We start from the raw sequence: 26,035 nt of genomic DNA on the forward strand, positions 1-26,035 counted from the left end.
TCCATATATATAAATGTATACATAATGTCTTTAATTAGACAAGTACCAATATTAGATTGTAATTGTGAAAAGCTCATAGGATAATAAATGGTAAGAATAATATGTTTACATGTATAATCCTTGTTACTGTTGTCTAAACCTAGTAGGGGACATTACACACACATATAGAGGTAATGTATTATTATGTTATGTATATTATGGAAATATAGCATGATTATGATGTTGTATGTATGAAGTATATTCATATGTATGTAGGACTAATAATGGGAATGAAGATATATATAAAATGTAGACTTAATTTATGAAATTAATGACAATGTAACGATAGTAAGGCATACTTGATATATATATATATGTTAACGAATACATATTAACGAATAGTTAAGAATATATGTTAATAATGTAGATTATGAAATGGAAAATAATAATAAAATTGTCAAATGCAATATAAATATGATTAAATAATGGAGGCCATAGGGAGGAAACTCCCTTAGCCTAATGGAGGGATACACGAATCCCTGGTTAGTAGTATATATATATACACCGATGGTCTATATGCATATATGAATGGCTTGGTTGACAAGTTCATCCAAGAAGAGACGGATCTGGCCGGTCCCCTCTAATGGACTTGGGTGATGAGATACATCACCCAAGGCAAGGAATTGACTTATGGTCTTCCTTGGATGGCTTGGGTGTAAGAAATTACACTCAAGACAGGGATCGAATTAACCTTCGATTTCCTGGATGGCTTGGGTGTAAGAAATTACACTCAAGACAGGGATCGAATTAACCTTCGATTTCCTGGATGGCTTGGGTGTAAGAAATTACACTCAAGATAGGAATCAAATAAAACCTTGGTTTCCTGGATGGCTTGGAACCATGAGGGGTTCCAAGAAGGCGAGCTTCACAGCCGCTTAAGGACATACCTTTGTATGGCATTCGTATCCTTTTCATAGTTGAGAATTGTGATTAATGTTAATTAAATATTTTAAAGTAAAATTGCAAGTTGATTTAGTTAGAAGTTGATATATATGTTATATTCTAACAATTTGTTTTGCAGGACGGTGATCCCTAACTAGTAGGGACATTACAGCTTGAGGTTCCTAATTTGACCGTGGCACATTTTACCATTTACTTGGTGACACGTGAGCAAATTTCAAATAAATCATACACATTGATATTTATTCCCTCATATTCCTTTAAAAAATGTGAAGACATCATGCATACCTTTGATTTATTTTTTCCTAAGGGGAGAAATGTTGTTTGATAGTTTCAAGGTTCATCTTCAACATTCATTGTCAAGCATCTACTATCAAGCAAGAGATTCTAAATCAAGGGAGCGATGCATGTTCTCTCTTCTTTTCTCCTATTGGGGGAATTTTTTCTCACATGTGGTTTTATCCTTCTCATATTTTTGGAGAGCATATTGTGTTTTCTCTCTTTAAAAGAGTTCTCTTTCTTATGATTTTTTCTCATTTTCTTTATCTTTGAGAGATTTATTTTTATATGGGTACCTAACATGGCTGTTCATATCCATCAGTGTATCTTTACGTATTTTTTCATTCTCCCTAATTTGCATTTAAGGGGGGTTGTTGATGTGAACAAGGTATATTACCTAATCAATTTGGACCTATTAGGCTTGTTACTCACACTTGTAATTTATGTCTCAATTTGTAAGACTAAGACACGTCGGGCTTTCTCATCTAAATATTAGATATGAATGGTACTCATTTTAATGTTCTAACCTCACATAAACACTTGGTTGTGTAAAACAGTTTGCTAGTTGCTAGTACTATATCTGTCTTTAGTGAAATCCCTCAGAATTTTTATGTAATGACTTCATGCAAAGTTGAAAACAATTAAGTAGTCATGTAGTATGTCCTAGAATGTTGATGCCACATGAAATGCATGAATGCTCCTTGATGTGTGTGAGATATGTTCTTTAATGTGCCTTAGTGTTTGATGTTCAAATGAATTAGGGTTGGTTCTTAAATACAACTTAAAGAGTGAATGTAATTTTTTTCATTCTTTAAGTTGACACACAACAACTCAATGAGCCTAACATATAGATTTGAAATTAAAAATTCTAAGATCGTTTCCAAATATCATAATTGATTCTTCTGAATGAATGCAAATGAAAATAAATATAATTTCATATTATATACTAACTCTTAACAAAATTATAATACTCACATATTTATCATTAGGTAAAAAGATAACCAAATAAAAATAGACCTAATGCAAGAAAAATATAAAATATATAAAATTTTCCATTATTAAACAATATTACCCTAACTTTGAAAAGTAATATATATTTTAAAAGCACCAAGATTTTGAAAACATGTAAATACAGCAATATCCAAACATAATTTTTCCTTTTTGGTACAAGATTGCCTTTATCACCCAAAAATATTAATGTGCATCACATTTAAAAAAATTGCGAGTATAAAAAAGTAAAGGTTCAATCGTGCTGGTCGCAGTGTCTTTAGAGTCTGTATGCACCAAAAGTGTTCATCCGGACCTAGCATAGCTTGTTTCAGTTTTACCACCATCAGTAGCACCAATAGCAGTAGATGACCCAAAACCAGGTGACCACCCGGCAAAAGAGTAGGATCCATAACTAGTTGATTCGATTGATTCAATTGCCCGAGCTGCAGTTCCAGATCCACCAGCCATTGAATCAACGCAGACAGGAGCAACGGGAAAGCCAGCAAGATCCCTTTTGAATCTGGCATTAGACAAAACAGTTTGTTAGTGAGAACTCGGGAAAACCCGTTGAGCAGTCGCAGGCATTCAATAAAACTTTGATGAAAGTATAAGACCGATTATGAGGGAAATCGTGAAAAATGCCATGCGAGCTCTCACTCCCACTCGATTCCTCAACACGTCTAAAATATATTGCTTCTTTTATGACAATGTTTTTATCAGGCATGGTACTGGGACAAGATGCATTTCAACAGCGAGTAATGAAGGGGAAGGAGACACTGCAACTACAACCCCAACTCCACTCACGAGAAATAAACCCCTATTCACTGAGGCTGCTTCCTTTTCTGAGCTCACACGAAAAGATGCAAATACTTACATAACTATCAGGTTATTTCTTGTTCCTGTCTTTCTAACGTTTGTCTCTTCCTCTGAGTGAAATGAAATGAATTGAAAGACTTCAGTAACGTCCGTGAGACCAAAATGTCTGTGGAATCAAGCAAGCAACCCTGGAAAACAAGTGTATACCATGTGCCCCATGCCGCTTGGGCGAAGTGTACAAGGTCTGTTATGAAAAACTTGAGGCTTGTTGCTTGTTTTATGAGATTTGGTCTCCTTTTATTGATATTGGTGACAAATTCCTCTATAAACAAACTCGGAACTCTATTTTTCTACAGATAATCCATGGTTCAAATGGAGAATCTTTCTTAGTTTCACATTTTCTTTAACTTTAATGCAAAACATTAATTCGATAAGTCCAGGTGATCTTAAGGATTGCATCAAACATCATGTAGGGCAAGATGGCGCCTTATTCTTGTGTGCAGGTAAGGTTGGACCTTACTTAAATGTGCTAACCCATTTAAATCTTGACCATCACTCAAATTCATACGCCCAACATGGGCCAACCTCAAAGATACGAGTTTTTTATGCCACGTTGGTCATGTGTAATGCAGTTCTGTACCACTAATTAATATGGACCTCAATTTCACACAACAAATTTATTGATGTATATGTTTGGTAAAGCTCGAGTGTTTTTTCTTACAAAGAATAGCTAGGGTTTCTATAGGGGCCCACCCTTGAAGCTTAACATAGATTCTTACAAATTACACATTGCCATTACAGGCCAAGATTACTATTATCTATAGCTAATAATCATACTCCTTACAATAGCATACTACCAAACTTAAAAAAGGAAGTAACAGCACAATACACAACTGCCAGAATATGCTTTCAAACTTCAAAGCAATACTGAAACAGCATAATGCTGCACCACCTTCACACACCTTCACACAACGCCCCACCTCTCTTGGCCATCTGCAGCCACTTCTCAACCAACCGCATATTCCTCCACCCAGACAAGTGCTCCTAGAGGACCACACATTGGCTTATTGCTCTGGAATATGCCCGATAAAAGCAGAAATCACAGTCCCTGGTAAAGGTAGAAATTACAGTCCAAAGCACATATCTTTACAGTGTCAAGCATGATGAATTGAACTACCACATAATAATGGAGAAGTTACTCTTTACTTTCGCACAACCATTTTGATGGGTGATAAGCAAAACCTGCCATCTATAAAATCTGAAAACTATTTCTTGTAGACAATACAAAACCAAGAATTTTCTCTGTGCTAGTTAATTAATAATTAAATGACAGCTATTAATAAATAAATTATTATGCTGTGCTACTTAGAAAATAAAGTGCTGCAACATAGCATACAATATTTGAGTTGGGAAAACCCCAATGTGCAGTTAAAAACCCAGTTGCCATAATATTACTCATAAAGTGGATGATGCAACATAAAATTGTTCTTCATTATTTCTAGATGGAAAAGATACAACACACGGTTGCCCTTATAGAGGCAACTGGTCTTCTACTTGAGTATATTACTCATAAAGTGAACAAATACAAAATACTTTTTTTCTCCATTTGTTTCTGGATGGATAATATACATCACATGACTGCCCTTCCTCCATTTTTATGTGGAAACCAGGCTTACATTCCAAATGTAGGTTTTCAAAGCCTTTTGGGAAAGTGAAAAGACATATGACCTTTCATCTCCCCTTTATAAACATACTGAAACTTTGTACAACAGAGGTTTCTAGAACCTGACACGAAGTTCTACAGTCATATAAACCAAAACAGCATCTATTAGTTTCATACTTTGAGTTTGGAGGTATTGCTGTACGCCATTTTTTTCCCCCTTAGGTATGGGTACTGGTATATCTGTGTGTGTGTGTGTTCAAACTTATAAATTATAAGAATAGCGATACTTGTAAATCTGTAATTACCAATAAGTAGAATATTTAAATACATCATAATACCATATTTATAATTTGCAAAAATGATAATACTCAAGTCTCAAAATGTCATTACACAATGAAAATTCAAATTACATTCGATATTTAATATTCATATTCTTCTTCATCAAAAGCATCGAGTTGAACATTTGGTTCAACTTCATTTGAACCACAATCCATCAGATTGCCACTCCCACTAGCTGTGTCAAGTGTAGAAGCTGCCTCGTCTATAGAGACTTGGGCAAGCTGTGCAACTATAGCATCTACATCAGCACACTCAGGGGCTAGATCCCTCTTTGTCACACCCTCATTGTAGTCAGGTTTCTTATGTGACAAGAGATGAAAGCTGGAGTGTATGTAGACCAAATCCTCTGCTTTTTTTTGCACCCAAATGGTTGTGCTTGATCGAGTAGATGAATGAGTATGTATTCCATTTCTGCTCACTTGAAGAAGAACTTGCAACTTGTTGAGTTTGCACACAACATATGGTGTTTAACTTTATAATTCAAAAACCAAAATTTAAAATTTATGTAATGTCCCCAAATTATAAATACCCAAAATTTTCCCTAATTCTTAATTGAAACAAGGTAGTGTTAGATATACCTTTCACTTTGATTGAGATTTTGCAACAAGTTAGGAATCACTCATAATCATAATTCATAAATAGATCTATTAATTAGAAAGCAGCAAGTATATATATATTAAAGTATAGATCTAATCACAAGATTGCTTAAATCATTTTGAGAAGGCTCAACCATAGAAGGGCTAAGATAGGGTGACTTGATAGGGTGCCCTAGAGATCCTCTACCCTAGGCCCAAGAGCGGATCTTATCCCCCTTGGCCTCATGTGGCCCATGCCATCCATATGTGGTGGAATACCTAGCAAGGTGTCCTATAACCATTTTCCTCAATCTTGTCATCCCTATCCTACTTCTCATGTTTGAGCATTCTTAATGCATTCATTTACCATGATAGAAAGCATGAGGGGAATTCACAATAGGGTGCCTTGGAAGTCTACCCTTTCTAATCGCAGTACCCTTTGTACCCCTTTGGCCTCATGGGACTCCCCGGTCATATACCATGAGGTGGCGTGCCTAGAAGATAACTCCAACACTGTTTTCCTACTTGTAATCCTCTCTCCCTCTATCATGGCTAGAAAAACACTCAAAATATACGAAGATATACATTTTATACAAAGTAACTGTAGAGTACACTAGTCTGATTTATATTTACTATGACATATATGAATAATCATATCAGCAGTATATGGTTAACCATAAATATGCAGAAATAGATATATAGGTATTGATATGCAGAAATAGATATATATAGATATTGATATGCAGAAATAGATATATAAACATTGTCACAGCATTAATGTGTTTGCACAGAAAATCCATACCACGCTGTAATAATCAGACGGACTGCCTGAGGATTAATTTCTTTAGAAATATTAGATTTTGGATGCCTTAGATGCCTTTCTTGGATGCCGGGAGGGTTATTTATATCTCTCTCTTGGTGATGAGAGATCGTGCCTCTTCCTTGGGTTCCAATCTTTCTGTAGGAGATACGACCCTTCCTTGATTAACTGCTGCCCTTCATAACTAATCATTCATCTTGATGACCCACCGTCTTGACTTATGCCAACCACTTGATTCTTATTAATATTATTTTGGCATTGACAAATCGTGGTTAAGTGTGTGACTGCTGTCCACAAAGGTAAAGGAATGATCCGTATAGCATTTGTAGTTCGATAACAGAAGCCTTCATTCATATGATCTGTTCACCCACGATCTTCTGCTCTTGCATTGGTTCAAGGTTAGGAACAGAAAATTGTGAAGTCTTGCTGTGGTAAGACGATTTCTTCGATTGGAACTGTTGATGTGAGTTGCCGATTTGGGGTGTCAATTTGGGGGTATGACAATTTAAAACATAGATTATAAAATAAAAATATTTTAATATAGTATATAGAATGATACCATCGAATGAAAAAAATAAAAAATAAATAAGAAGTTACATACTTGGGAGAGAATTTGAATTGCAAGAGGCTGCAAAAAAATGAAGCCTTGACCATGTAGATACCACCACTCATCAGCACTTGTCCTATATTTGTTACGAAGAGCGGAAACATCGTGATTTTTTGAAGCTATGAACTGGCTAAACTTGCTCATGACAATACTTTGGATTTCTTCATTTGTATATATCTTTCTAAATGCAACCTTATAGCCAGCAACAACCTTGACATCTATATATGGTCCCACCCTCCTTGGCAATGAAAGTACCTCGTTGTTATAATACTTTGGCGACAAAGCAAATGCTAAGAGATGTAAAGGGGTGGTCATCTTGTTCCAAAGATCAAAGATATTGTTTTGCACAATTTTGAAAAACGTTTCCATTGGGTTATGTTCCTTGACCTCTATTATTACTCTTATTTTCTCCACCATGGAGTCCATGCCATCCTTAATTTCACCCAAACATGGGCAATCAATATCAACATACCTAATCATGTTCATGATGGGCTTAGTGAAATTGAAAACATATTCCACACGAGTCCACCACTCATCATTTAGGATCAATGCTTTTACATTTTGGGCTCTTTATGTGCTTGACTGCCTCCATACTCTCCACAAGCTATTGATGACCATAGAACTCAAGGCCTTTCACACCTTCACAAGTCGTCTTAAGATGATTTTGTGAGATGCAAATCATGTTTCAACAACTTAACATGGTATTAAAAAATACACTTTGCATATCAATAATAAAATAATAAAACTTAAAAAGTTAAAAAATTATATTAAAAATAAAATTTAAATTAGCTTATACAACTTCAACCTGGAGAAGGTCCTGAGTATGGTTTGTGACATATGATGATTAGTCACAAACATTTGAATCTCCTTGGTCTCTGTGTAGACTTGTTTCACCCATTCAATTTGTGTGCCAATCTTTTGCAATATATAATTGAGTAAGTGGACTGCACATGGTGTTCGAAAAATGTGTCTATATGTAGCCTCCACTATAGACCTTACTGCCCTACAATTTTTAGTGTTGTTTGTTATGACTTGGACAATGAGGATATTGGCAATGACACTTGCATCTTTTACTTGCCCCTCACAATACATTGCCTTAAAAAACATCATCCTTTAGGTGACACTGCTATAACATTCATCAATGGTCTAATTTTGAAATCTTTCCATCCATCAGAAATGATGGACACACTTGTTTCGGGCCACGTACCCTTGATCACTCTCAACGATGTATCTATTGAAGCTTTCTCCTTCACCACTAAGGTGGTTCGCACCTTACCATACTTGAGACTAACATAGTCAGGAGGTGTATTGCAAAGTGTATTTATCATATCTCGCTGATAAGGTGATCTAACTATGTTGAAAGGAAGCCCCTACAATAATCTACCTCCAAGTTATTCTAGCTTAAAATAGCGGGCCCCATTAGAATAGTAGGGGAATTTACTGATTAATAAGGGGGGCTTGATTGGGCCGTAACCTGAACGATATTAAGGTTACGGGTGGGTGGGAACCCATTGCCATAAATGCAACGAGCAATGCTCTAATTTGCAACCTCTTTAATTTCATTTTGAAGGCCTTGTCCAAGGGGCCTCTTCTTCGTGAAACCAAAACATTCTCATCTTTAGAAGATGGTGGTGTTGACATGAAAAGATGTGGGTCAGCTGGTTGTGTGAAGCCAATAGGAGGTTTCTGCGAGCTTTTCTTGGCAAGAGATGTGCAAGACCCATTGATTTATTACTTCTCATGTTAGCATCCTCTTGTTCTTTAATTTAGGCCAATATTAGATCCTTTGGCAACCCTTTTTAATTTGGCCTTGGACAAGCTTTTATTCCTTGTGAAGGGATGGAACGTAATTGAGATTTCACTCAAAACTATGAGCTGTTATACTCTATGTTACAATGCTTACACTGCCAAAGAAAACTCCCACCACCAGAAATCAGTTTAATTGTTGTCGTATATCACCAAAGAGGTGACACTGCTTCAAATTTAAAAGGAATCTCTTCCTTTCAGCCTTGGGCAATTGAACTAGAACTACCAGCCATTCTGTATAAACATAGAATGAAAAACATTATTGAAAAAACTAAAAAAATAGTATTATAACCCCTTATTATGCATCTAAAATTAAAAAAAATTCAAAACTTACTAAAACAATTAAAACAATTGAAAAATCTTGAAAAAATTGTTCAAAATTTGAAAAAAATGAAAGATTTTTTCACCTTTGATGGCCAAGTCTTCCTTGTCCAATGACTCTTAATCTTTTGGTTTGTGTCTTACTCCTCTGTAGCCTTAACCTTCAAAAAAAACAAATGAAGCAACATTAAAAACCCAACATTGGCAGCTTGGAGGATAAAATGGTTTTCTTGATGCTTTGTGTTTGTGAAATGACTGCTAAGCACCAAATAGAAGAGTTTTAGGGTGAATTGCACCTTTGGGGGGAATGTAGCAATTAAAATATATATTTTTTTTGGCTAAAAAAATTTGCTTTTTTGGCATCTCGGGCAGTGGGTACGCATTGGTTCGCTCGGGTTCATCTAGGGTACTACATCGGCACCTGGGCAGTATCCTTGGCGAACAGCACCACACTTGGACTTGGACTGCATTAGAACCCGGATCAGGCCCTCAGGGGAAGGGCCCAATGACACAGTTAAATTGTGATGGAATAAGAAGATACATGCTTAGAACACTCAATCACATCGTCCTTCTCAAGAAGTGTACATGTTTTCACAACACCCAATAACTTGTAACAGTGCTGCTCATGTTACCAAAACTTGCTAATCTTGCAAGAAGCCTCCTTTTTCGTGCAACAATGGAGATTAAATGCTTACAACACCCAAATAAACTTCCTAGTGTTGTACATGTGCTCAATCAAATATTGTACATGTCATGCAACATCTTAGAACATGAAATAATGTTGTTCATGTTACCCCCACATGCTTCATTCCTTGCTCATGTAAATGGAACAAAGCTGCACTTTTTCTCTTCCCACGGATGGTTTACGACAAGTGAAAATAAATTGTTTCAAGTTGTCCATGTTGCTTTTACATGATTATTTTATTTTCCTAGAAGAATTATGCCTTCATGCAACTATCATCTACACTACCCATGCTTGCTACCAACAACAATGGATGTATTCTTTTTATTTTATCATCAAGAAATGTAAGGGCTGAAAACTTGTATTACCTTATACATTTTGCTATCTTGTCCTTGCTTACTCTTGAGCAGTTTTGCTTACTCATACTCAATCATTAGAGGTGAAATCTACTACTTTCTTGCACAACCAATTGGAGCAAGCTTTGACTCTAAAACCAATCTGCAAGAGAAACTTGAAACGCCACCACATGGCCATACACTTGACAACAAAAACTCTCTCATCTCCTATGAAAATTAAGCAAGTACTTTATCCAAGCATCATAAGACAACCCCTTACCATACATTGGTGGTGTAGACTCATGAAAAGGCTGCTCCTTTTGTTACTGGTCCTTTGTTATGCTTCTCTTGCCAATTTGGCTGCTCTTTCTTGTTTTGGCCATGCTTTGGGTGAAGTTTGGGATGAAGCTTCCAACACTTGTCATCCCAACATTCTTTTGCAATGGGAACAATAATTGTTAGCTTTCCACACGCTCAAATCATATTTCTCATTACTTTCCTTGAGTGTGCCTTTGCCCTTCTCTTTCCTTGACTTAGGCAAGTGGCTTGTCCTTTTTCCATGTATACTATGAGATTTGTGCTCCTTGGCAGTGATTTTTAATTGGCACGTTATACCACAATGTCTATTTCTTCCAAAAACCATGCATGGAACTTGTAATTTGTAATCTTATGCACTATGCTCATTCCTCCTGCAATTTGAGGAAAAGATTGGATTATTATCCACATTCTCAATTACCTTCTTAGGCTTGGCTAATGGTGTTGTAGATGGAGTGCAATCTCTCTCTATTTCTTCTTCTCTTCTTGAAGTGGAGCTTTGCTTTCCTCTTTTTCCTCAGATTGTTGCTCTTTGTTTTGAGACATTTTGGAAGCTGTATTGTCACTGGTCTGGTTAAGACTCCTAGTAATAGCCCATGTACTGTCTGTAGGCATTGCTGCAAATGCAGTATAGTCTAGATGTTGATGCATCTCTGGAATAGCCCCTGTGTTGTATAATCCTGTAGCACTGTTAACCACTTGTTCTATATATCCTGTTAGCTGTCCTTAATTCATGTATTGAAGAACCCTTTGAGCTTTCTCCAATCTCCATTCTGCCATGACCAAGTCCCTCAAATGGCGTTCTTTCCTTCACTATGATAGGCTGGAGTATTTCTTGCCCATTTTTACCAAGTTTACTTCCATCATATCCCAATCTTGCAAGCAATCTTTATTGGTTAACTTACATCCTTCATGTGCTCGTCAAACCTACAAGTGGAAATATTTGTTTCTGAATTATTGAATTAAAATGGTTCATGGATGCCCTTGCATACTTTTCCACAGTTTATTCTTCTTGAGAAGGGATTGCTTCACTTTTCTTTGTAGATTTCTTTTTCTCCTCTAGAAGCTTTGCTAGCAGTGCATCCGTCTCTTTCAACTATTGTTGCAACTCTTCAAGTTTCTCAGTCATATTTTGAATTTTTTTTTCAAAGAGAATTGTTTTCCCCCAAAACAACCTCATGGCTTTTTTGGAGATCTTCAAGCTTCTTCTTAATGGATTTAGTCACTGTTATTGCTAATATGTTTAGCTACACAACACAAACTTACCAAAATCCTCCACATGCCTCAACGAACATGTTGCTCTAATACCAATTGATATGTATAATCTTGAGGCCTATGCTTGTAGAAAAGACAAAACCAAGAATTTGTACTATGCCACTTAATTAATAATTAAATGACGGCCATTAGTGAAAAAAATATTATGCTTCACTAATTAGAAAATAAGGTGCTGCAACATAACACAATATTCGAGTTGGGAAACCCCAATGTGGGGTGAAAATCCCAGCTGGTAGAGGCAATTGTATTTTACTCATAAAGTGTATGATGCAACATACAATTATTCTCCTTTATTTCTATATGGAGAAGATACAACACATGTAATAACCACCCTAGTTTTTTATTTTATTTTTATTTTGGGGTATTTTTTACTGATATGAAAACATCAACATACACATGCCAAATGATGGTGCACTGCTGACATAAGCATTGTTATTGATGACAGAGTTTTTTTACAAAGTGCTGATTCCATATACTGATAAAGTCACCTTCCAAGCCCAAATACCACGGATGGTGGGGACGAGGAGACGGGGGGACGGGCTTCGGGGACGGGGGGACAAAGGCAAAAAGTTTCAGGGACGGGGGCACTTGGGCCTGGGAGGGGGAACCGCGTTTCCATGGAACACTGCAAATACATGTACCCATCCCCCTACTGGAAACAACATCAAAATACCTTGATATTATGAGCTGGGATGATCAAGACAAGCCTGGAAACCATTTTGCAAGCCGATAACTCAATGTGCAGGTCTGATATAACTTAACCGAGCACTGCTATAGGTCTGATTTAACTGGGAATGACTGCTACAGGTCTGAAACAGCAGGCTATTCACTTAGAAATCTCATTTGTCTTGACACCCAACTCAACAATAAGCAATTCTGGATCATCACTAACAACTCCATGTTCCACAACTTCACCCAGCACTCCCAAAACATTCATAAAGGCACTTGCAGGTCTGATTAGGGTCTGCAACATGCTGTTAAAGTCAAATCAGCAAGGATATTTGCCCAGCAATCTTCGAAACTTACTTTTCAACACACCCCCTAAGGTCACAAATGGAACCTGTTGTGACCTTTTTCACACATCACCCCATTGAGAATGGGGACCCTCTCCTTTCTTGCTTTCTAGGGTTTTTGTTAGTGTCCCGTGGCCTTCCGCTTCAGTTTTGCTCATTTCTGTCAAGTTTTGAATGGTTTGAGTCTTAAGGATTGAAATTTAGTTTTTGCGAGCCAAGTGATAAAAGATTCTAGACATTGTCAAAGTGCCTAGAAAGGCCAAAGGACGAAAAACACAATTGATTTGAACAAATTCAGACAACTTTATATTTTTTGAAAGTTTGCTCTTTTGCTTTTTCCTATTTTTTAGGAAGTTTCGTTTTTGACATTTTCAGCTCGATCCCCAAGATAGCTTTTTTTAGAAAGTTTTCCCTATTTTTTAGGGATGTTTGCTTTTTGCCTTTTCAGAGTGGGGACCTACCTAGGGTTTGCACTGGTACCACTGACCTGCATTGATCGCAATCGAAAATTTTCAAGTTTTGACCCTAAAAGCTAAAGTTCCTACATTTTAGGGGTCATGGCGCTTCGGATGGGTCACCTGAGTATGGATTTCAAATATCATATTAATCTGGCTAAGGAAAGTCCGCCCTCCTTGGTGCAAGGAAGTGAAAAAGTCTGCCCTCCATGGTTCTTAGATTTGGTAAAGTCTGCCCCGTGATGGAGAGGGAGATTCATAAAGTCTGCCATGGAGGAGAGATGGAAAAAGTCCGCCCAAGGTGCAAGTGCAATGGTGCCTCAAGCTTCACAAAGTCCGCCCTACTCTTGATAGCATTGGAGCATGAGTGATAAAGTCCGCCCAAGGTGAAGTATAAGTATCATGCACTCCAAAAAGTCCGCCCAAGCAATGTGGCACATCAAACAAAGTCCGCTCTCCAAGGTTTCTAAACCTTATCAAAGTCCGGCCTAGGGGTGAGTCCAAGGCAAAAGCATAATCATGTTCTTCTTAAAGTCCGCCCTAAGGTGAGATAAGAAGCAAGTAAATGGTGCAGAAGTCTAACCAAGTCTGCCTTGGGGGAGATTTGAAGACCAAGTGCATAAGGAAGTGATAAAGTCCGCCTAGGACTGGTTTGCATTGATGAATGAAAGGCATAAAGTCCGCCTTTATAATTGGGAAGAGAACAAGTAAAGTCTGCCCTACAACTTATGGAAGTAACACTCAAGGAAAGTCCGCCCTCATGGTGTGTGAGCATGGTCAAGGTAACAAGCAAGTCCGCCCTCATGGTGTGTGCCAAGGGTATCAGGTATTTCCAAGTCCGCCCTGCTGCAAATGAAAGGTCTTAAAGATGACAAAGTCCGCCCTTACCTTGGTCACATGAAGAGCAAAGTCTGCCCTAGAAAGAGAGGGTATGATATGCATAAGTTTGGTGAACCCTGCTCATGAAGAAGGTGCAAGGAAGTGATAAAGTCCGCCCAATCTGCAAGGTCTGTGGTGCCTAACTTCAAGTCCGCCCTATCATTGCACATGGTGCCTAAGTCAAGTGAAGTCCACCCTTGATCAACATGAATGGTGCCCAAGTCAGACAAAGTCTGCCCTGCTGCAAGTAAAGCTCATAATGATCAATGAAGTCCGCCTTCCTCTACTTGGGAAGAGAATCAACAAAGTCTGCCCTATCTATGATGGAGGATGAAGCAAGTCAAAGAAAGTCTGCCCTGTCTTTGATAAAAGTTGAAACAAACTCTTCAAAGTCTGCCCTGCTTGTGATTGAGGTCAAAACAAGTCAAACATTTGCAGACCAAGTTTGAAAATTAGAATATTCTAAGTGATGTCAGCAAGATCTTGAACTTAGAATTGAAAATAGAAAGTTTCTTGTGAGATGAATCTTGCAGATTGAGTCGATTTTGAGACTAGAATTCAAAATAGAAAGTTGCATTTGGAAGAATTCGAAGTCAAGGATGATGACTATGCAACTATAAATGAAAATAGAAACTTCTTCGGAAGCGGATAAGACTGAAATGAGAATGGAAACAGATTTTAGAAGATAATCGCGTGTTTCTAATTACAAATAGGCCATTCTTATTTTCATTTCAACACACAAGAAAGTTCGAACTTCTAAGTGTTAAGAGCAGGTTGAAGAAGTTATCTTGCAGGTTTGAGGACATTTTCAGAAGCTTTTTGCAGGTTGGACGTAATTCTGATGAAGTTCTGAATGCTGGCACGTATTTCCAACCTTCTCCTTCAACATCACGTGCAGATTTCAAAGAAATCAGATTGATAGGAAGCAAATTTATCTAATTTTCGGAGTATCTCAATCTGATTCTGAGTTCTTTCTATCTGTTTCTCTCATTCTTCTGAGTTGGTTGGAGGTGAAATTTCATTTTCGTTGGCAAATTCTAACATCTTCCATCTTTCGAAACAAGTTTGAGTGAAGTTTTTAAATCAAAATCTGGTTTTTAGAGGTGAAATCAGAATTCAAAATCTTCTAGTGAGATTTTCACAATTTTTGCAGAATATTTGAGTGTGGAAAACCCAAATTTATGACTAAGTGTGAGAATAAAGTGAAAACTACAAGCTACTTAGTCACCAAAGCTCCAAATTTTAATCGAAATCCTGATTCTAACTTAAGTTTCAATTGTCTGTTTGCAGATTTTGGAGACTTTATGGTCAAAATGAAATTCCAAGTTGACAAAGACCACCTCCTGAATCAAGGATGAACTCAAAATGGAAGAATATCAGTGATACCAACCTCGGACATATCAATCTGAGGGAGTTTAAGAAGAGGATGTTCGGCTTGGACAGCCTTGTGCCTATTGTGACCGCACGTAGGATGATGAGGAGTGGCATCGTGCATGCTGCTGCCTTTCTCCCTACTATGCAGTGCACAAAGTTGGTAGTTGAGCGTGCTAGGCACTATAACCCTGTCAGTAGAGATGTTATAGCACCAGACGAAAGAGTGCTGGCCAATATCAGTGATGTAGCCATAAGGGAAGCCTTTAGAATTCCGGAATACCACAATGCTGTGTATGTGACCAAGGATGAGGCCACTCAAATCTATCAAGACCACATGGAGGAGTACGAGGCCATCATCAATCACTCATGGCTGGACAAACCGAGAAAGGGTGCCTCTAAGTTGTCAAAGAAGAACTTGGTGAGGGCAAATTTCAAAGAGGATATTGGAGACGTGATTGTCCCATTGAACCGAATAATGGGTAATCCCCAAGGCGCTCCATTTGAGCTTTGGATGTATTACTTCATAAATGAGATAATGAATGGAGTCAAGATGATTGTCTGGGCTCAGATGATAAGCAACAACTTGGACAACCAGCTGAGAAATTTGGAGGGGGATAGAATCTTCTACATGAGTTCATATTTGTTCTATTCCCTTGCTAGAACTTATAGATACATAGGCCTCACTTGCAGAGGAGAGGGGGGAAACAAGGAAAATCAGTTTCCTGTTTACGATTGTTACCCCCAACTGCATATGGAAGAAAAATTACATTTCAAGAGGGTGAATGATGCATTTTTGATGCATATCACACGAACACTGCAAGGTGGATTACATCAGAGACTCTCTCAAGAGTCTAGGGACCTCATAAGCAGATTCGGGTATTGGTATATCCAATACCCAACATTCACCTATATCAAAATTCAGGGATTTTCGGGATCTCCCTTACAAACTCCCAATTTATCCCACCAACCGAATCGTGCTGCTGGAAGTTGTGAGGCAACTGGAGAGCTTCATGGCAGTTCAAAGAGAGAAGCAAAAGAAGGCAGGAACATCTGTTAATTTTAGCACTCAAATATAATAGAACTCAGAAATAAAGAATTCTGGCAATCAGATTTAACATAACTTAGAAATAAAGAGATGCAAGAACACATAACACAGTTTACCTTGGGAAAACCTCCCTCTTGGAGGAAAAACCCAGCTTTAATTCTCAGATCTTATTAAGCAAATATCAAGTGTATCTTTACAATCAGAAGCAATCAGCAAACTATGCACAGTAGTGTAATGTCTGCAATGATGAACTTATCTGCAATACATAGGATGTTGCTGCCACAAGGAGAGTTGCAGTCACTGAGATGAAGGTTGCTGATCCTAGGATGAGTTTCGCTGGCCAGAGTAGTTCGCTGTCACTTAAATGATGATCACTGTCCCTCCAATGATGTTCACTGTCCTTCCAATGAAGATCGCTGTCATTGGAAACCAGTTCGCTATCCTTAAGTTATTGTTTGCTGACTCAGTGAACAGTCTGCTGAATGAAGGAGATAATTCGCTGATTGTGTATGAATATGAATAATGCCCTACAATTTACTTGTTTATATACTTGACTTGAGGTGTCAAGTTAGCAAGTCGGCTTGCTTACATATTTTATATTTTACAATTAAACCAATCAATAGGTCCTGCCTCATTTTACGTTACATTATGTTTGCTTTAACCACCCAATCTGGGTCCTGCCTTAGATTACGTTGCATTATGCTTATACGCCCAAATAGGGCCAAACTTATATGAGTTTAAGTGTGTGAAATCAAACTTTAATTGCTTTTAGCAACATTAAAGTTTGATGATCTTGGGCTAGCATAATCCGAGCTAGCTACTAATTTCAACAACATCTTCTCTCAATATTGGAAATGGATTAGAGACATGTCCATCATCACAAGTTGCCGCCACTGTTGAAAAAGAGTTGGCATGGTACCCCTTCTACCAATACAAGGCAAGAAGGAACTTTGATCCATTCCGTAAAATGAAGAAGGTAGAAGGAATTGTATTTGAACACAAAACTAATTTGGAGGATTATTGGGCTAATGTAGCCGATAGTTTCGAAATCAGAAGGAGATTTTGGTCAAGAATTCCCCTAAGTATGGTGAGAGCAACAAAAGTATTTAGGGTCGCCGATCAAATAGAAGACAGTCCCGAACTTGAACAACTAGGTTTCGAGAAGATAAGAAATGAGCCACTTGCCTTGATTGATTGGGCAGACGGAGATAGGTCAGATTTGGCTGACCTCATGAGAACGGTAGTTGAATACTCTAGATGGTGGACATCTGAGAGAATAAAGGAGCTGAAGTCAAGAGGTGTTGCTCTTATGATCTCATGGGACCGGATGACTCTATGTCTCCCAACCATGGTATTTCTTTAGGTAATGTTCTGAATCCAGAAAGTGTTGGGTCTCGGAAGAGAAAAGAACCTCCTAGAAGTTCTAGAAAGGCCAAGGGAAAGAAAATTGTTGGAGATACAAGTAGGAGACGTGAATCAAATGAAGGTCATTCGACCCTGAGTGCTGCATCTGCTGTGCCTGACCGGAATACAATTGAAGAACATGAGATGGACACAGATATAGGGGATAATGAAGTAAGAGTGCCTTCTCCTTCGGTTGAAGAGATAATGAGAGAGGCTGTCCAAAATCCAGCCAAGGAACCATTTTCACTAGAGCTATAGAGGTTGAAGAACTTGAGCCTCCAGAGGTTTTTCTTGATGGTATAGTTATTGGGCCTGGAGAAATAGATGGTGGATTTGATAAAGATACTATGGAGCAATCAACCATTCCCAGAGTTACCCCGAGTTTCCGGGACGGGGACGACAGGGGACAGCGGGAGGCGTTTCCGGGACGGCAAATTTTTTTGCCAAATTTTGGGACGACAGGGGACGGCTATATAAAATATAGGAAAAATTTAAAATATATAGGAAAATTTCAAAATTCTAAATGTTCATATGAAAACATGGATAAAGCATGCATACATACATTATATTCATATGAAAACAATAAAACATGGATATAGCATGTGTATGATACTATGAAAAGTTGAAAACATTTTAGAATGTAAATTCTGAACATACAACATTGTTAATCCTCAATAGACAATATGCAATTATGCATTCATAAATCAGAATTTCAATTCATTCACATTGTCAATATGCATATCAATAGACTCGGAGGTTAAATTTTCCCTACTTCTATCGACACAGTTCCCCCCATATTTTTCAACGGGGGTTTGGGGGCAGCGCCCCCAAGGTGGGGTCAAGGGGCAGCGCCCCTTGCGCGCTCCCTGTCATGATACAGGGCGGGGTCGAGGGGCAGCGCCCCTCGAGGCCAAAAAAACTTATTCTTTAATAAAGGCGTCGGGTGTTATTTTTCTATTGACTCGTCGAGTTTGGCGATTTTCTAATCTCTGTGTCAAAATGCCCAAAGGCTATACTGCTGCCATATAGTTTCATTGTCAAAATTATGAATTAAATTAGTAAATTTAAAATTTAATTAATGTTATCTTTTAATTTTTAATAACAATTTGAATTAATAAGGGGCCTATATTAGAATATTTAAATAAAAAATTGAAAATACAACTTTTATAATTTTTTTAATATTTTTTAAGGGCCTTAGATATGGGGGACGTCTGGCCGTCCCCGGGACGGATTGGGGACGTCCCAGCCATCCCCAGTCGTCCCGGGACGTACGGACGTCCCCCAGAGCTAGGGCAGGCGTCCCCCCGTTTCGGGGACGTCCCCTCAAAATATAGGGCAATTTGGGGACGGGGGTAAACGTCCTCTGGCTGTCCCCAAGTCCTCGAAACGTCCCCGAGACGGGGACTGGGGTTTTCGCGTCCCCGGGTAACTTTGACCATTCCAGATTGGCTGAGGGAAAGAATGAAGGCTAAGGCTCCTAAGGAAGCTCTTTCGGAGGAGAACACAACAACATTCCTGGCTATGGTGAGTAAACGGGTTGAAATAAGACAACCTAAACTAGCCAATAGATTCTCTTTAATTCAAAGAGATAGCGCAAGATTTAGATCAGTGCAGGTAGCTGTACCCAAAGAAGGCAAAACTCGGGATAACATCACTCCTGAGGATTATAAAATCACCACTATGAATTTGGGTAAGCCTACTCAGACCCAAGAGATCCAAGATTTTGATGATTCTTGCAACGGTCTCAAAGCAAGACTAGCTAAGGAAAAAGAAAAAAGAAAGAAGTTTGAAGATGAAAATGAGCAATGGAAGAGATATGTTCAACTTTTGACAAGACCTATAGATCGGGAGGAGGTACTTGTTACTCTGCCCATACCTCTTCCGCAAGAGTCATTAAGAGATTATGAAGACAACCTTAAAAGAAGTAAAAGAATGGACTGCAGATGCCTCAAAACGTGTTGACTACTCGTTGAGAACCTGATAGCAGCACGACTCTACATCTTCCTTATTTAGCAGAATTCGAGACATGGCTGAAGCTTGGGAAGATATTGAGGATATTCGAAGGAGGATTATTCCACATCTAAAGGAAATCAGAGGACTTTCTCAGCAGGATCTTGTAAACAGAAAAGTCATCCATCCTGGTGACCTATACGATTTCAGTTCTTGGTACTTTGCCTTGGTTACGAAGACATGAAGACAACCTTCAAAGAAGTAAAAGAATGGACTGCAGATGCCTCAGAGTGTGTTGACATACTCGTTGAGAACCTAATAGCAGCACATGACTCTACATCTTCCTTATTTAGCAGAATTCAGGACATGGCTGAAGCTTGGGAAGATAGTGAGGATATTCGGAGGAGGATTATTCCACATCTAAAAGAAATCAAAGGACTTTCTCAGCAGGATCTTGTAAACAGAAAAGTCATCCAGCCCGGTGACCTATACGATTTCAGTTCTTGGTACTTTACCTTGGTTACAAGGGTCGAATCTTTGAGAAAATCTGAGACCAAGTGTTCAGAAATTGAAAAGACCATCAGAGATATTCAAGACAAGGTCTTCTTTGTGACAACTGAGATATTGCAACAGGATGAGGTGCGAGAGAAGCATCCGCGTCTAGAGAATTTAAGGGCCAAAGCTCAAGGAAACTTCTTCAAAGTTTCAGGGTCAATTCTCAGGGAAGATCTCTCCAGAGTTTTGAGTTTCATGCGCATAGATGAAGACTTCTTGACGCAAGCAATTGGCTGGGAAGACACTCTCACCACCTGTTCTGATGACTTGGATATGGTCGACTTCCAAACTAGCAATTTGCCTAGTGTCACCATAGAAGAGGTTCGGCTCATTGCATCCAGATACATTGAATCTGCAAAAAAACAAACTGGACACTCATCTCAGTGATAATAGCAGCTGTGCCACGTGTCACTCTTTTGCTTGTTCTAACTGTTAGAGTTTGGGGAAACCCTAATTAGGGTTTTGTAGCTTTCAATCTGGGCCCTTGATCATTGTTTGATCTCAGCCGTTCATTGTTTTCTGGAAAACTATATGAGGTTGCCTCCTCTCATTTGGAGAGTGTGAGGTTTTTGATATATTGTTGCGTGAAGGTCATTTTTCAAATAATACATTGCATGTGCGCTCTCTCTTAAGGCTTTGTAATCTCTGTTATTTGAGTGATTAACATGGTTTCAATTTCCTCAACATATTAGTTAGAAGTTAATTTAGATTTGCTTTCAAAGTTGTTAGAGTTGAATGAAGGATTTGATAAGTATTAATTACTGGTGAATCTCCGCTCATACTTTTGGTGAATGGATGATTTCCATTTCACTATGCAAAGTTAGTCTGAGCCTATCCCTTATGGATGCCAAAACTTCGATCATAAGCACAACCCATTGAAGATTGCACCCGCTTTGTGTAGTTGTCCTTAGTGTGGCGAAGCAAAGTGTGGTTTCTCGAGAACACCTAGTTAATACCATCTCCAGAATTCGTAGGTTTAGATCAGCTTTCTTAACCCTATTCCCTTTTCCCCTTTTTGAAAGCCTAAATCTCGGAAAATCCAAAAAAAAAGAGAGAGAGCCTGAAATTGACAAATTTATCTAAGTCCAAAAGCTTGAAAGACATTTTCAAACGTAAGTCCCCCTTGAGATTTTCAGCATACACTACCCAAGTAGCTATCCCACTAAAGTTGCTTGTTCGCACATATAGACCTTGGAATCGCCATATGATAAGCGGTGATTTTTCAAGAGATGATAGAATACCTTTGGGTATCTTATTCTAATGTTCGGTATATGATAAAATGTACACCAACAGAACCAACACCAAGTAAGTACACCAAATCCACTGGAAACATGAGACATCCAACTGAAAATGTGTATCAGACAGGTACAGATCTGAAACATCCTATTTGCAGCAGGTGCAATGGCTGTATAGCCCCTTATTGCACTCAAATTGTCATCAAAACCACTCAGAACTGCTACCAGCTGCCTAACAGCCCAGCACCACCAAACAGCAATATAAAGTCAGTGGAAAGTGGGTGAATCACTCCCAGCAACTCACACCAACTCCTAGATTGGTGCAGCTTGCAAGGTACAGAAGTATGGCTTCCCAAGAATCACTTTAAACCTCCTAAGTTAAATACCAAAACCACTGAAATGTCATTTCCAGGTCTATGTGCCACAAATCCAAGTGGAAATTACTCAAAAAATGCAGCGACTAGGATTCCAAGGTCCCATGCCATGCTCTAGGTTTTCTTGATAGTGGTATGACCTCCCCTGAAATTCGTGTAATCTGCAAATAGGTCCAAAATCCTCTTAAAAGAATTGCCCACCTATGGAAATCTTCAAACACACAACTTCTGTGGATTTTCAAATCCTATCATTAACACTTCAAACAAGAAATGTATGGCATGGCCTGATCCTGGAGGGAGTTACGGCCAGCAAAAGACCAACTGAAAGCACTTTCAAACACTTTAAATAAGCTCTGAAAATCAATACTAAACATGCCCCAAAATCTGCAATCAAAAACCATGAAGATCTTCATTCCCTTAAACCCAAATTCTGCAAAACATTGTGAAAACAATGGTGACCTTTGTGGAATCACTCCAACCAGCTAGGGATTATCTTTAGATTTGAAACTAGCAACCAAAAGAGGGTTTTCATCCTCAATCAATCTTGGAAGAACTTGCAAGTTCAATCCAGCAACATCTATTAGTGTATTCTTCAACATATCCAAAATGAGAGTCCAAACCTCCTTTAATAACTTTTTTGGAGGGAATTTGTAATTAAAAATTATAATGACTCTTTTTCCTTCAAAAATGACCTTTTTGAAATAATAATAATATTTCAAGTGTAAAGGCCACCTTCATTGGGCGTCTAACTTCTAAAACACTTCATTACCTTTCCAATGAGCTACTACATTAAGTTGTCTTTTTATTATTTCTCAACATTAGAAAACATTAGTGAAATAGTATTTAATTATTCAATAACTCAGCCAAGTTGCAGAAAGCACTGAAATTGAATTGGAATCAAACTCTAATCACACTGGGATGATATTGAATTGAAGGATGATAATTGGAGCCAATTAGGTGACTTACTAAAAATGAACATGCTCTCCAAGAAGTTTGGAGAACACACCAAATGACCAAAACGTCACAATAATCAATATCATCAACTGAGCTCAATGATGCTAATAAAAACTGAACTTGGATCCTCCAAGAAGTTTGGAGGTCTCCCCAACACACTTAGAGGCTTATGGGAAAACCCAGGAGTTGGCCAAAAGCTCACAGAATAATATTGCGTAAAATGGTGACATTACAATACATGATTTCCATCTTTTATTTTCCATTTGGAAAATAGGGTTACGTTCTGCATGTAAATCTCCAAAGCCTTTTTGGAAAGTGAAGAGACATATGACCTTTCATCTCCCCTTTACAAATAGATATTGAAACTAATGTACAATAAAGCTTTTTGGAACTTGAAAAGAAGTTTTATAGGCATAGGAAACCTAAATGACATTCATTTTCTAATTACAGCTACTTATAACCTGCTAGCTTCTAACTGTCTAACCATTTACAATGGGAGAGGCATTGGCCTTTTATAGATTTTACATTTTGAATCAAGGGCCAGGATTCAATCCATTCAATGGCCCAGATCTGCCTTCTAGAAACCCTAACACCTTTCAGTTAATGGTCTCAACGACGTCCAACCACCTTTCCAGCTATTTTCAAACAGTCTTTAATTAACCCCACTAGAAGACAAAAGTTCACGGGGCATGAGGCACAAAAAGGTAAACTTGGTAGCTGGGGAATTAACTAACTTTTGGCCTCCTTTTGAATTGCATTAAATTGGGCCAACAAAGTAGTTCTCTTACAATAGGTTACTTGTTATTACAATAAATTCATTTTTCTGTCATCGCTTGGTGTTCTTTTTCTATTTTTGCATACTCCTGTAGCATTCCGGGTGTCTTGTCACTGTTTTCTAGAGTTCTGGAAATGACATCACTTTGGTCTTCTGCACTGTGAGTGGTCTCCTATCCTCGTACTCTGTATTTGGCATTGCTCTGTGATCACACCTTCAATCCTGCACGCTGCATCCTTATCCCCACTTTGGCTCCATGGATGGTCCTTATCTCTTTGATCCTTCCATCCCTCACTACCTTACCCTGCATGGACAAACTAATTCGAGGATCAACCGCATTTTCATCTAGTCATTCATTCATTATTATCACATTCATTGGAGACTTGCCCTCTGTAACATTTAGCCCTATTGAACGTCATCTTGTCCCATGAACTAGGAGTTAGAAGGTCATTTTGACCTCGGCATTTGGAAGAGTTTTGGAAGTAAAGGGCTTAGTCCAACTTGGATTGCCATCACCACACAAAGTATCTCCCTTGAAACTTGGACTTAAGACTGCTGCAAACGGAAAATTTTCTGATTCAAACTCTTAGGCTGGGAGAGGGCTGCAAATTTGGTATGGTAAAACTTACTTTGGAATAAAGCACATTCTGATTTTCAGTGAAAATACCAAGTCCGCAGCAGGGATGGTGAAATTCTGCTTCATCTTCGGTACTAGGACACCCCGTAGGAATAAGTCCTAATCGCCCTTTATGTGTTACCACCGAACTTGGAGCATTTGTGCAAAGTTCGGTCTGAACTTAGGCAAAAGGAAACTTTTTAGGATTAAGGGCTAATCTGGTTTCAGTGAGAATGCCAAGTTTCCAGCAGGGATGGTGAAATTTAGAGCTAAGTTTGGAGGTTGGAAGGCCAGAGGGATTAAGGCTTAATCCTCTTTTCACTGCAAACACCGAACTTAGTAAAGATTAGATGAACTTCGGTCTTAGGATTGACAAAATAATTAAGGTTTAATTCAACATTTTATGCAAATACCGAGTTTGTGGGTGAAAAATTCTAACTTAGGTCTGAAACTCAGTAAGAGAAAGGCCTTAAGGAAAAAGCTCTGTCCCTTTGTGACTGCAAAATCAGAATCAGGTCTAAATCTCGGTGTTAGGAAGGACATGTAGAATAGGAGATAAGTCTGATTTTTCTTGCTGACACCAAACTTCAAAGGCAAGGTCAGAACTTCGGCTAAAACCTAGGGGTTTGGAAAATCCTGATCAGATTTTGTCCTCAATCACCGAACTTTGAAGTGAAAGGATGAACTTTGGCTTTTTCTTCGGCCTTTGGAAGAGGTTTGGGAAAAGACTTATTCCAAAACTTTATGCAAAAGCTGAACTTCGGCCTAAAGTTCGGCATTGGAACACTTCTAGGAATAAGACATAATCTGACTTTTGAGCTTAAAAAACACTGAATTATGAGTTGCTTTTGTTCCAATCCGGCTTGGGATTGCCTTGGATTGGGCCCAAAATGGAACCTATTGAATAATTTTCAACACATGGAATGTCTTTAGCAACAATGCTTATTCCTTTTCCAAAGCCAACCACTGAACTTTGCAGAGTGGAGGGCACATCCTTTTCTGCCTGATAAGAATCAGTCCTTGAGCAATTCTCGAGTGGGATCCTACCTCACTTGTTTAAGCTGAGTTTGTCATGAGTCTTATTGTTTTCATTATATGGCAATCTCTAGACTTGACCCTTTCAATAATCTTTATACTCATTTTCAACACTCCTCCCTGGGCCACATCAGGATCTTTTATCACATTCAGAGTCTTTGATTATTGGCTTGAACTTGAATTCTTGATTCCCTCTTCATGCCCTTATATTCCTTTGCATATGACCAATTTTGGGGATTGATACTCTTGGATTTGGGAAAGTGTGGCATTGGGTTCCTCTACAAGAGTTTGGGAGATTGGGTGCTTTGGAGCTAATTCAGTAAAACCCCTCTATCTAGCAAACAAGCATAGCAAGGCATTCCTAACTACAAACCTGTTTCATCTTATGAACCCATGAGTTTCAACTCTCTCTCTCATGCTAGCAAGGCAAGAAAAAGGAAGGGGGTCCTTGTTGAAGACGGGGAGCGTGTGCACAGCACAACAAATGGCAACTCGGCTGGGAAATGTTCTTGAACATTTCAAAGATGACTATCCAGATCGAACCTAGAATCTCTGGTTAACACCCCACAGACCAGGCCACTTCACAAAAAGACAGATTCAAGGTAAAAA

The 26,035-nt window shown here is 38.5% G+C and overlaps 1 protein-coding gene across 2 annotated transcripts in view; it reads left to right on the forward strand.

The window, feature by feature from the left end:
• Window positions 1–2,428: 2,428 nt before the first annotated feature.
• LOC131030387 (uncharacterized) overlaps window positions 2,429–26,035 on the forward strand; it is a 155,378-nt gene continuing 131,771 nt past the window's right edge. For both annotated transcript variants that reach the window (XM_057961184.2, XM_057961185.2), the window contains exon 1: window positions 2,429–3,093. In XM_057961184.2, the coding sequence (XP_057817167.1) occupies window positions 2,828–3,093 (266 nt within the window). In that variant the 5' untranslated portion in view covers window positions 2,429–2,827. The remainder of the gene's footprint in view (window positions 3,094–26,035) is intronic.

This window comes from Cryptomeria japonica, chromosome 7, assembly GCF_030272615.1.
Source record: "Cryptomeria japonica chromosome 7, Sugi_1.0, whole genome shotgun sequence".
Taxonomy (NCBI): domain Eukaryota; kingdom Viridiplantae; phylum Streptophyta; class Pinopsida; order Cupressales; family Cupressaceae; genus Cryptomeria; species Cryptomeria japonica.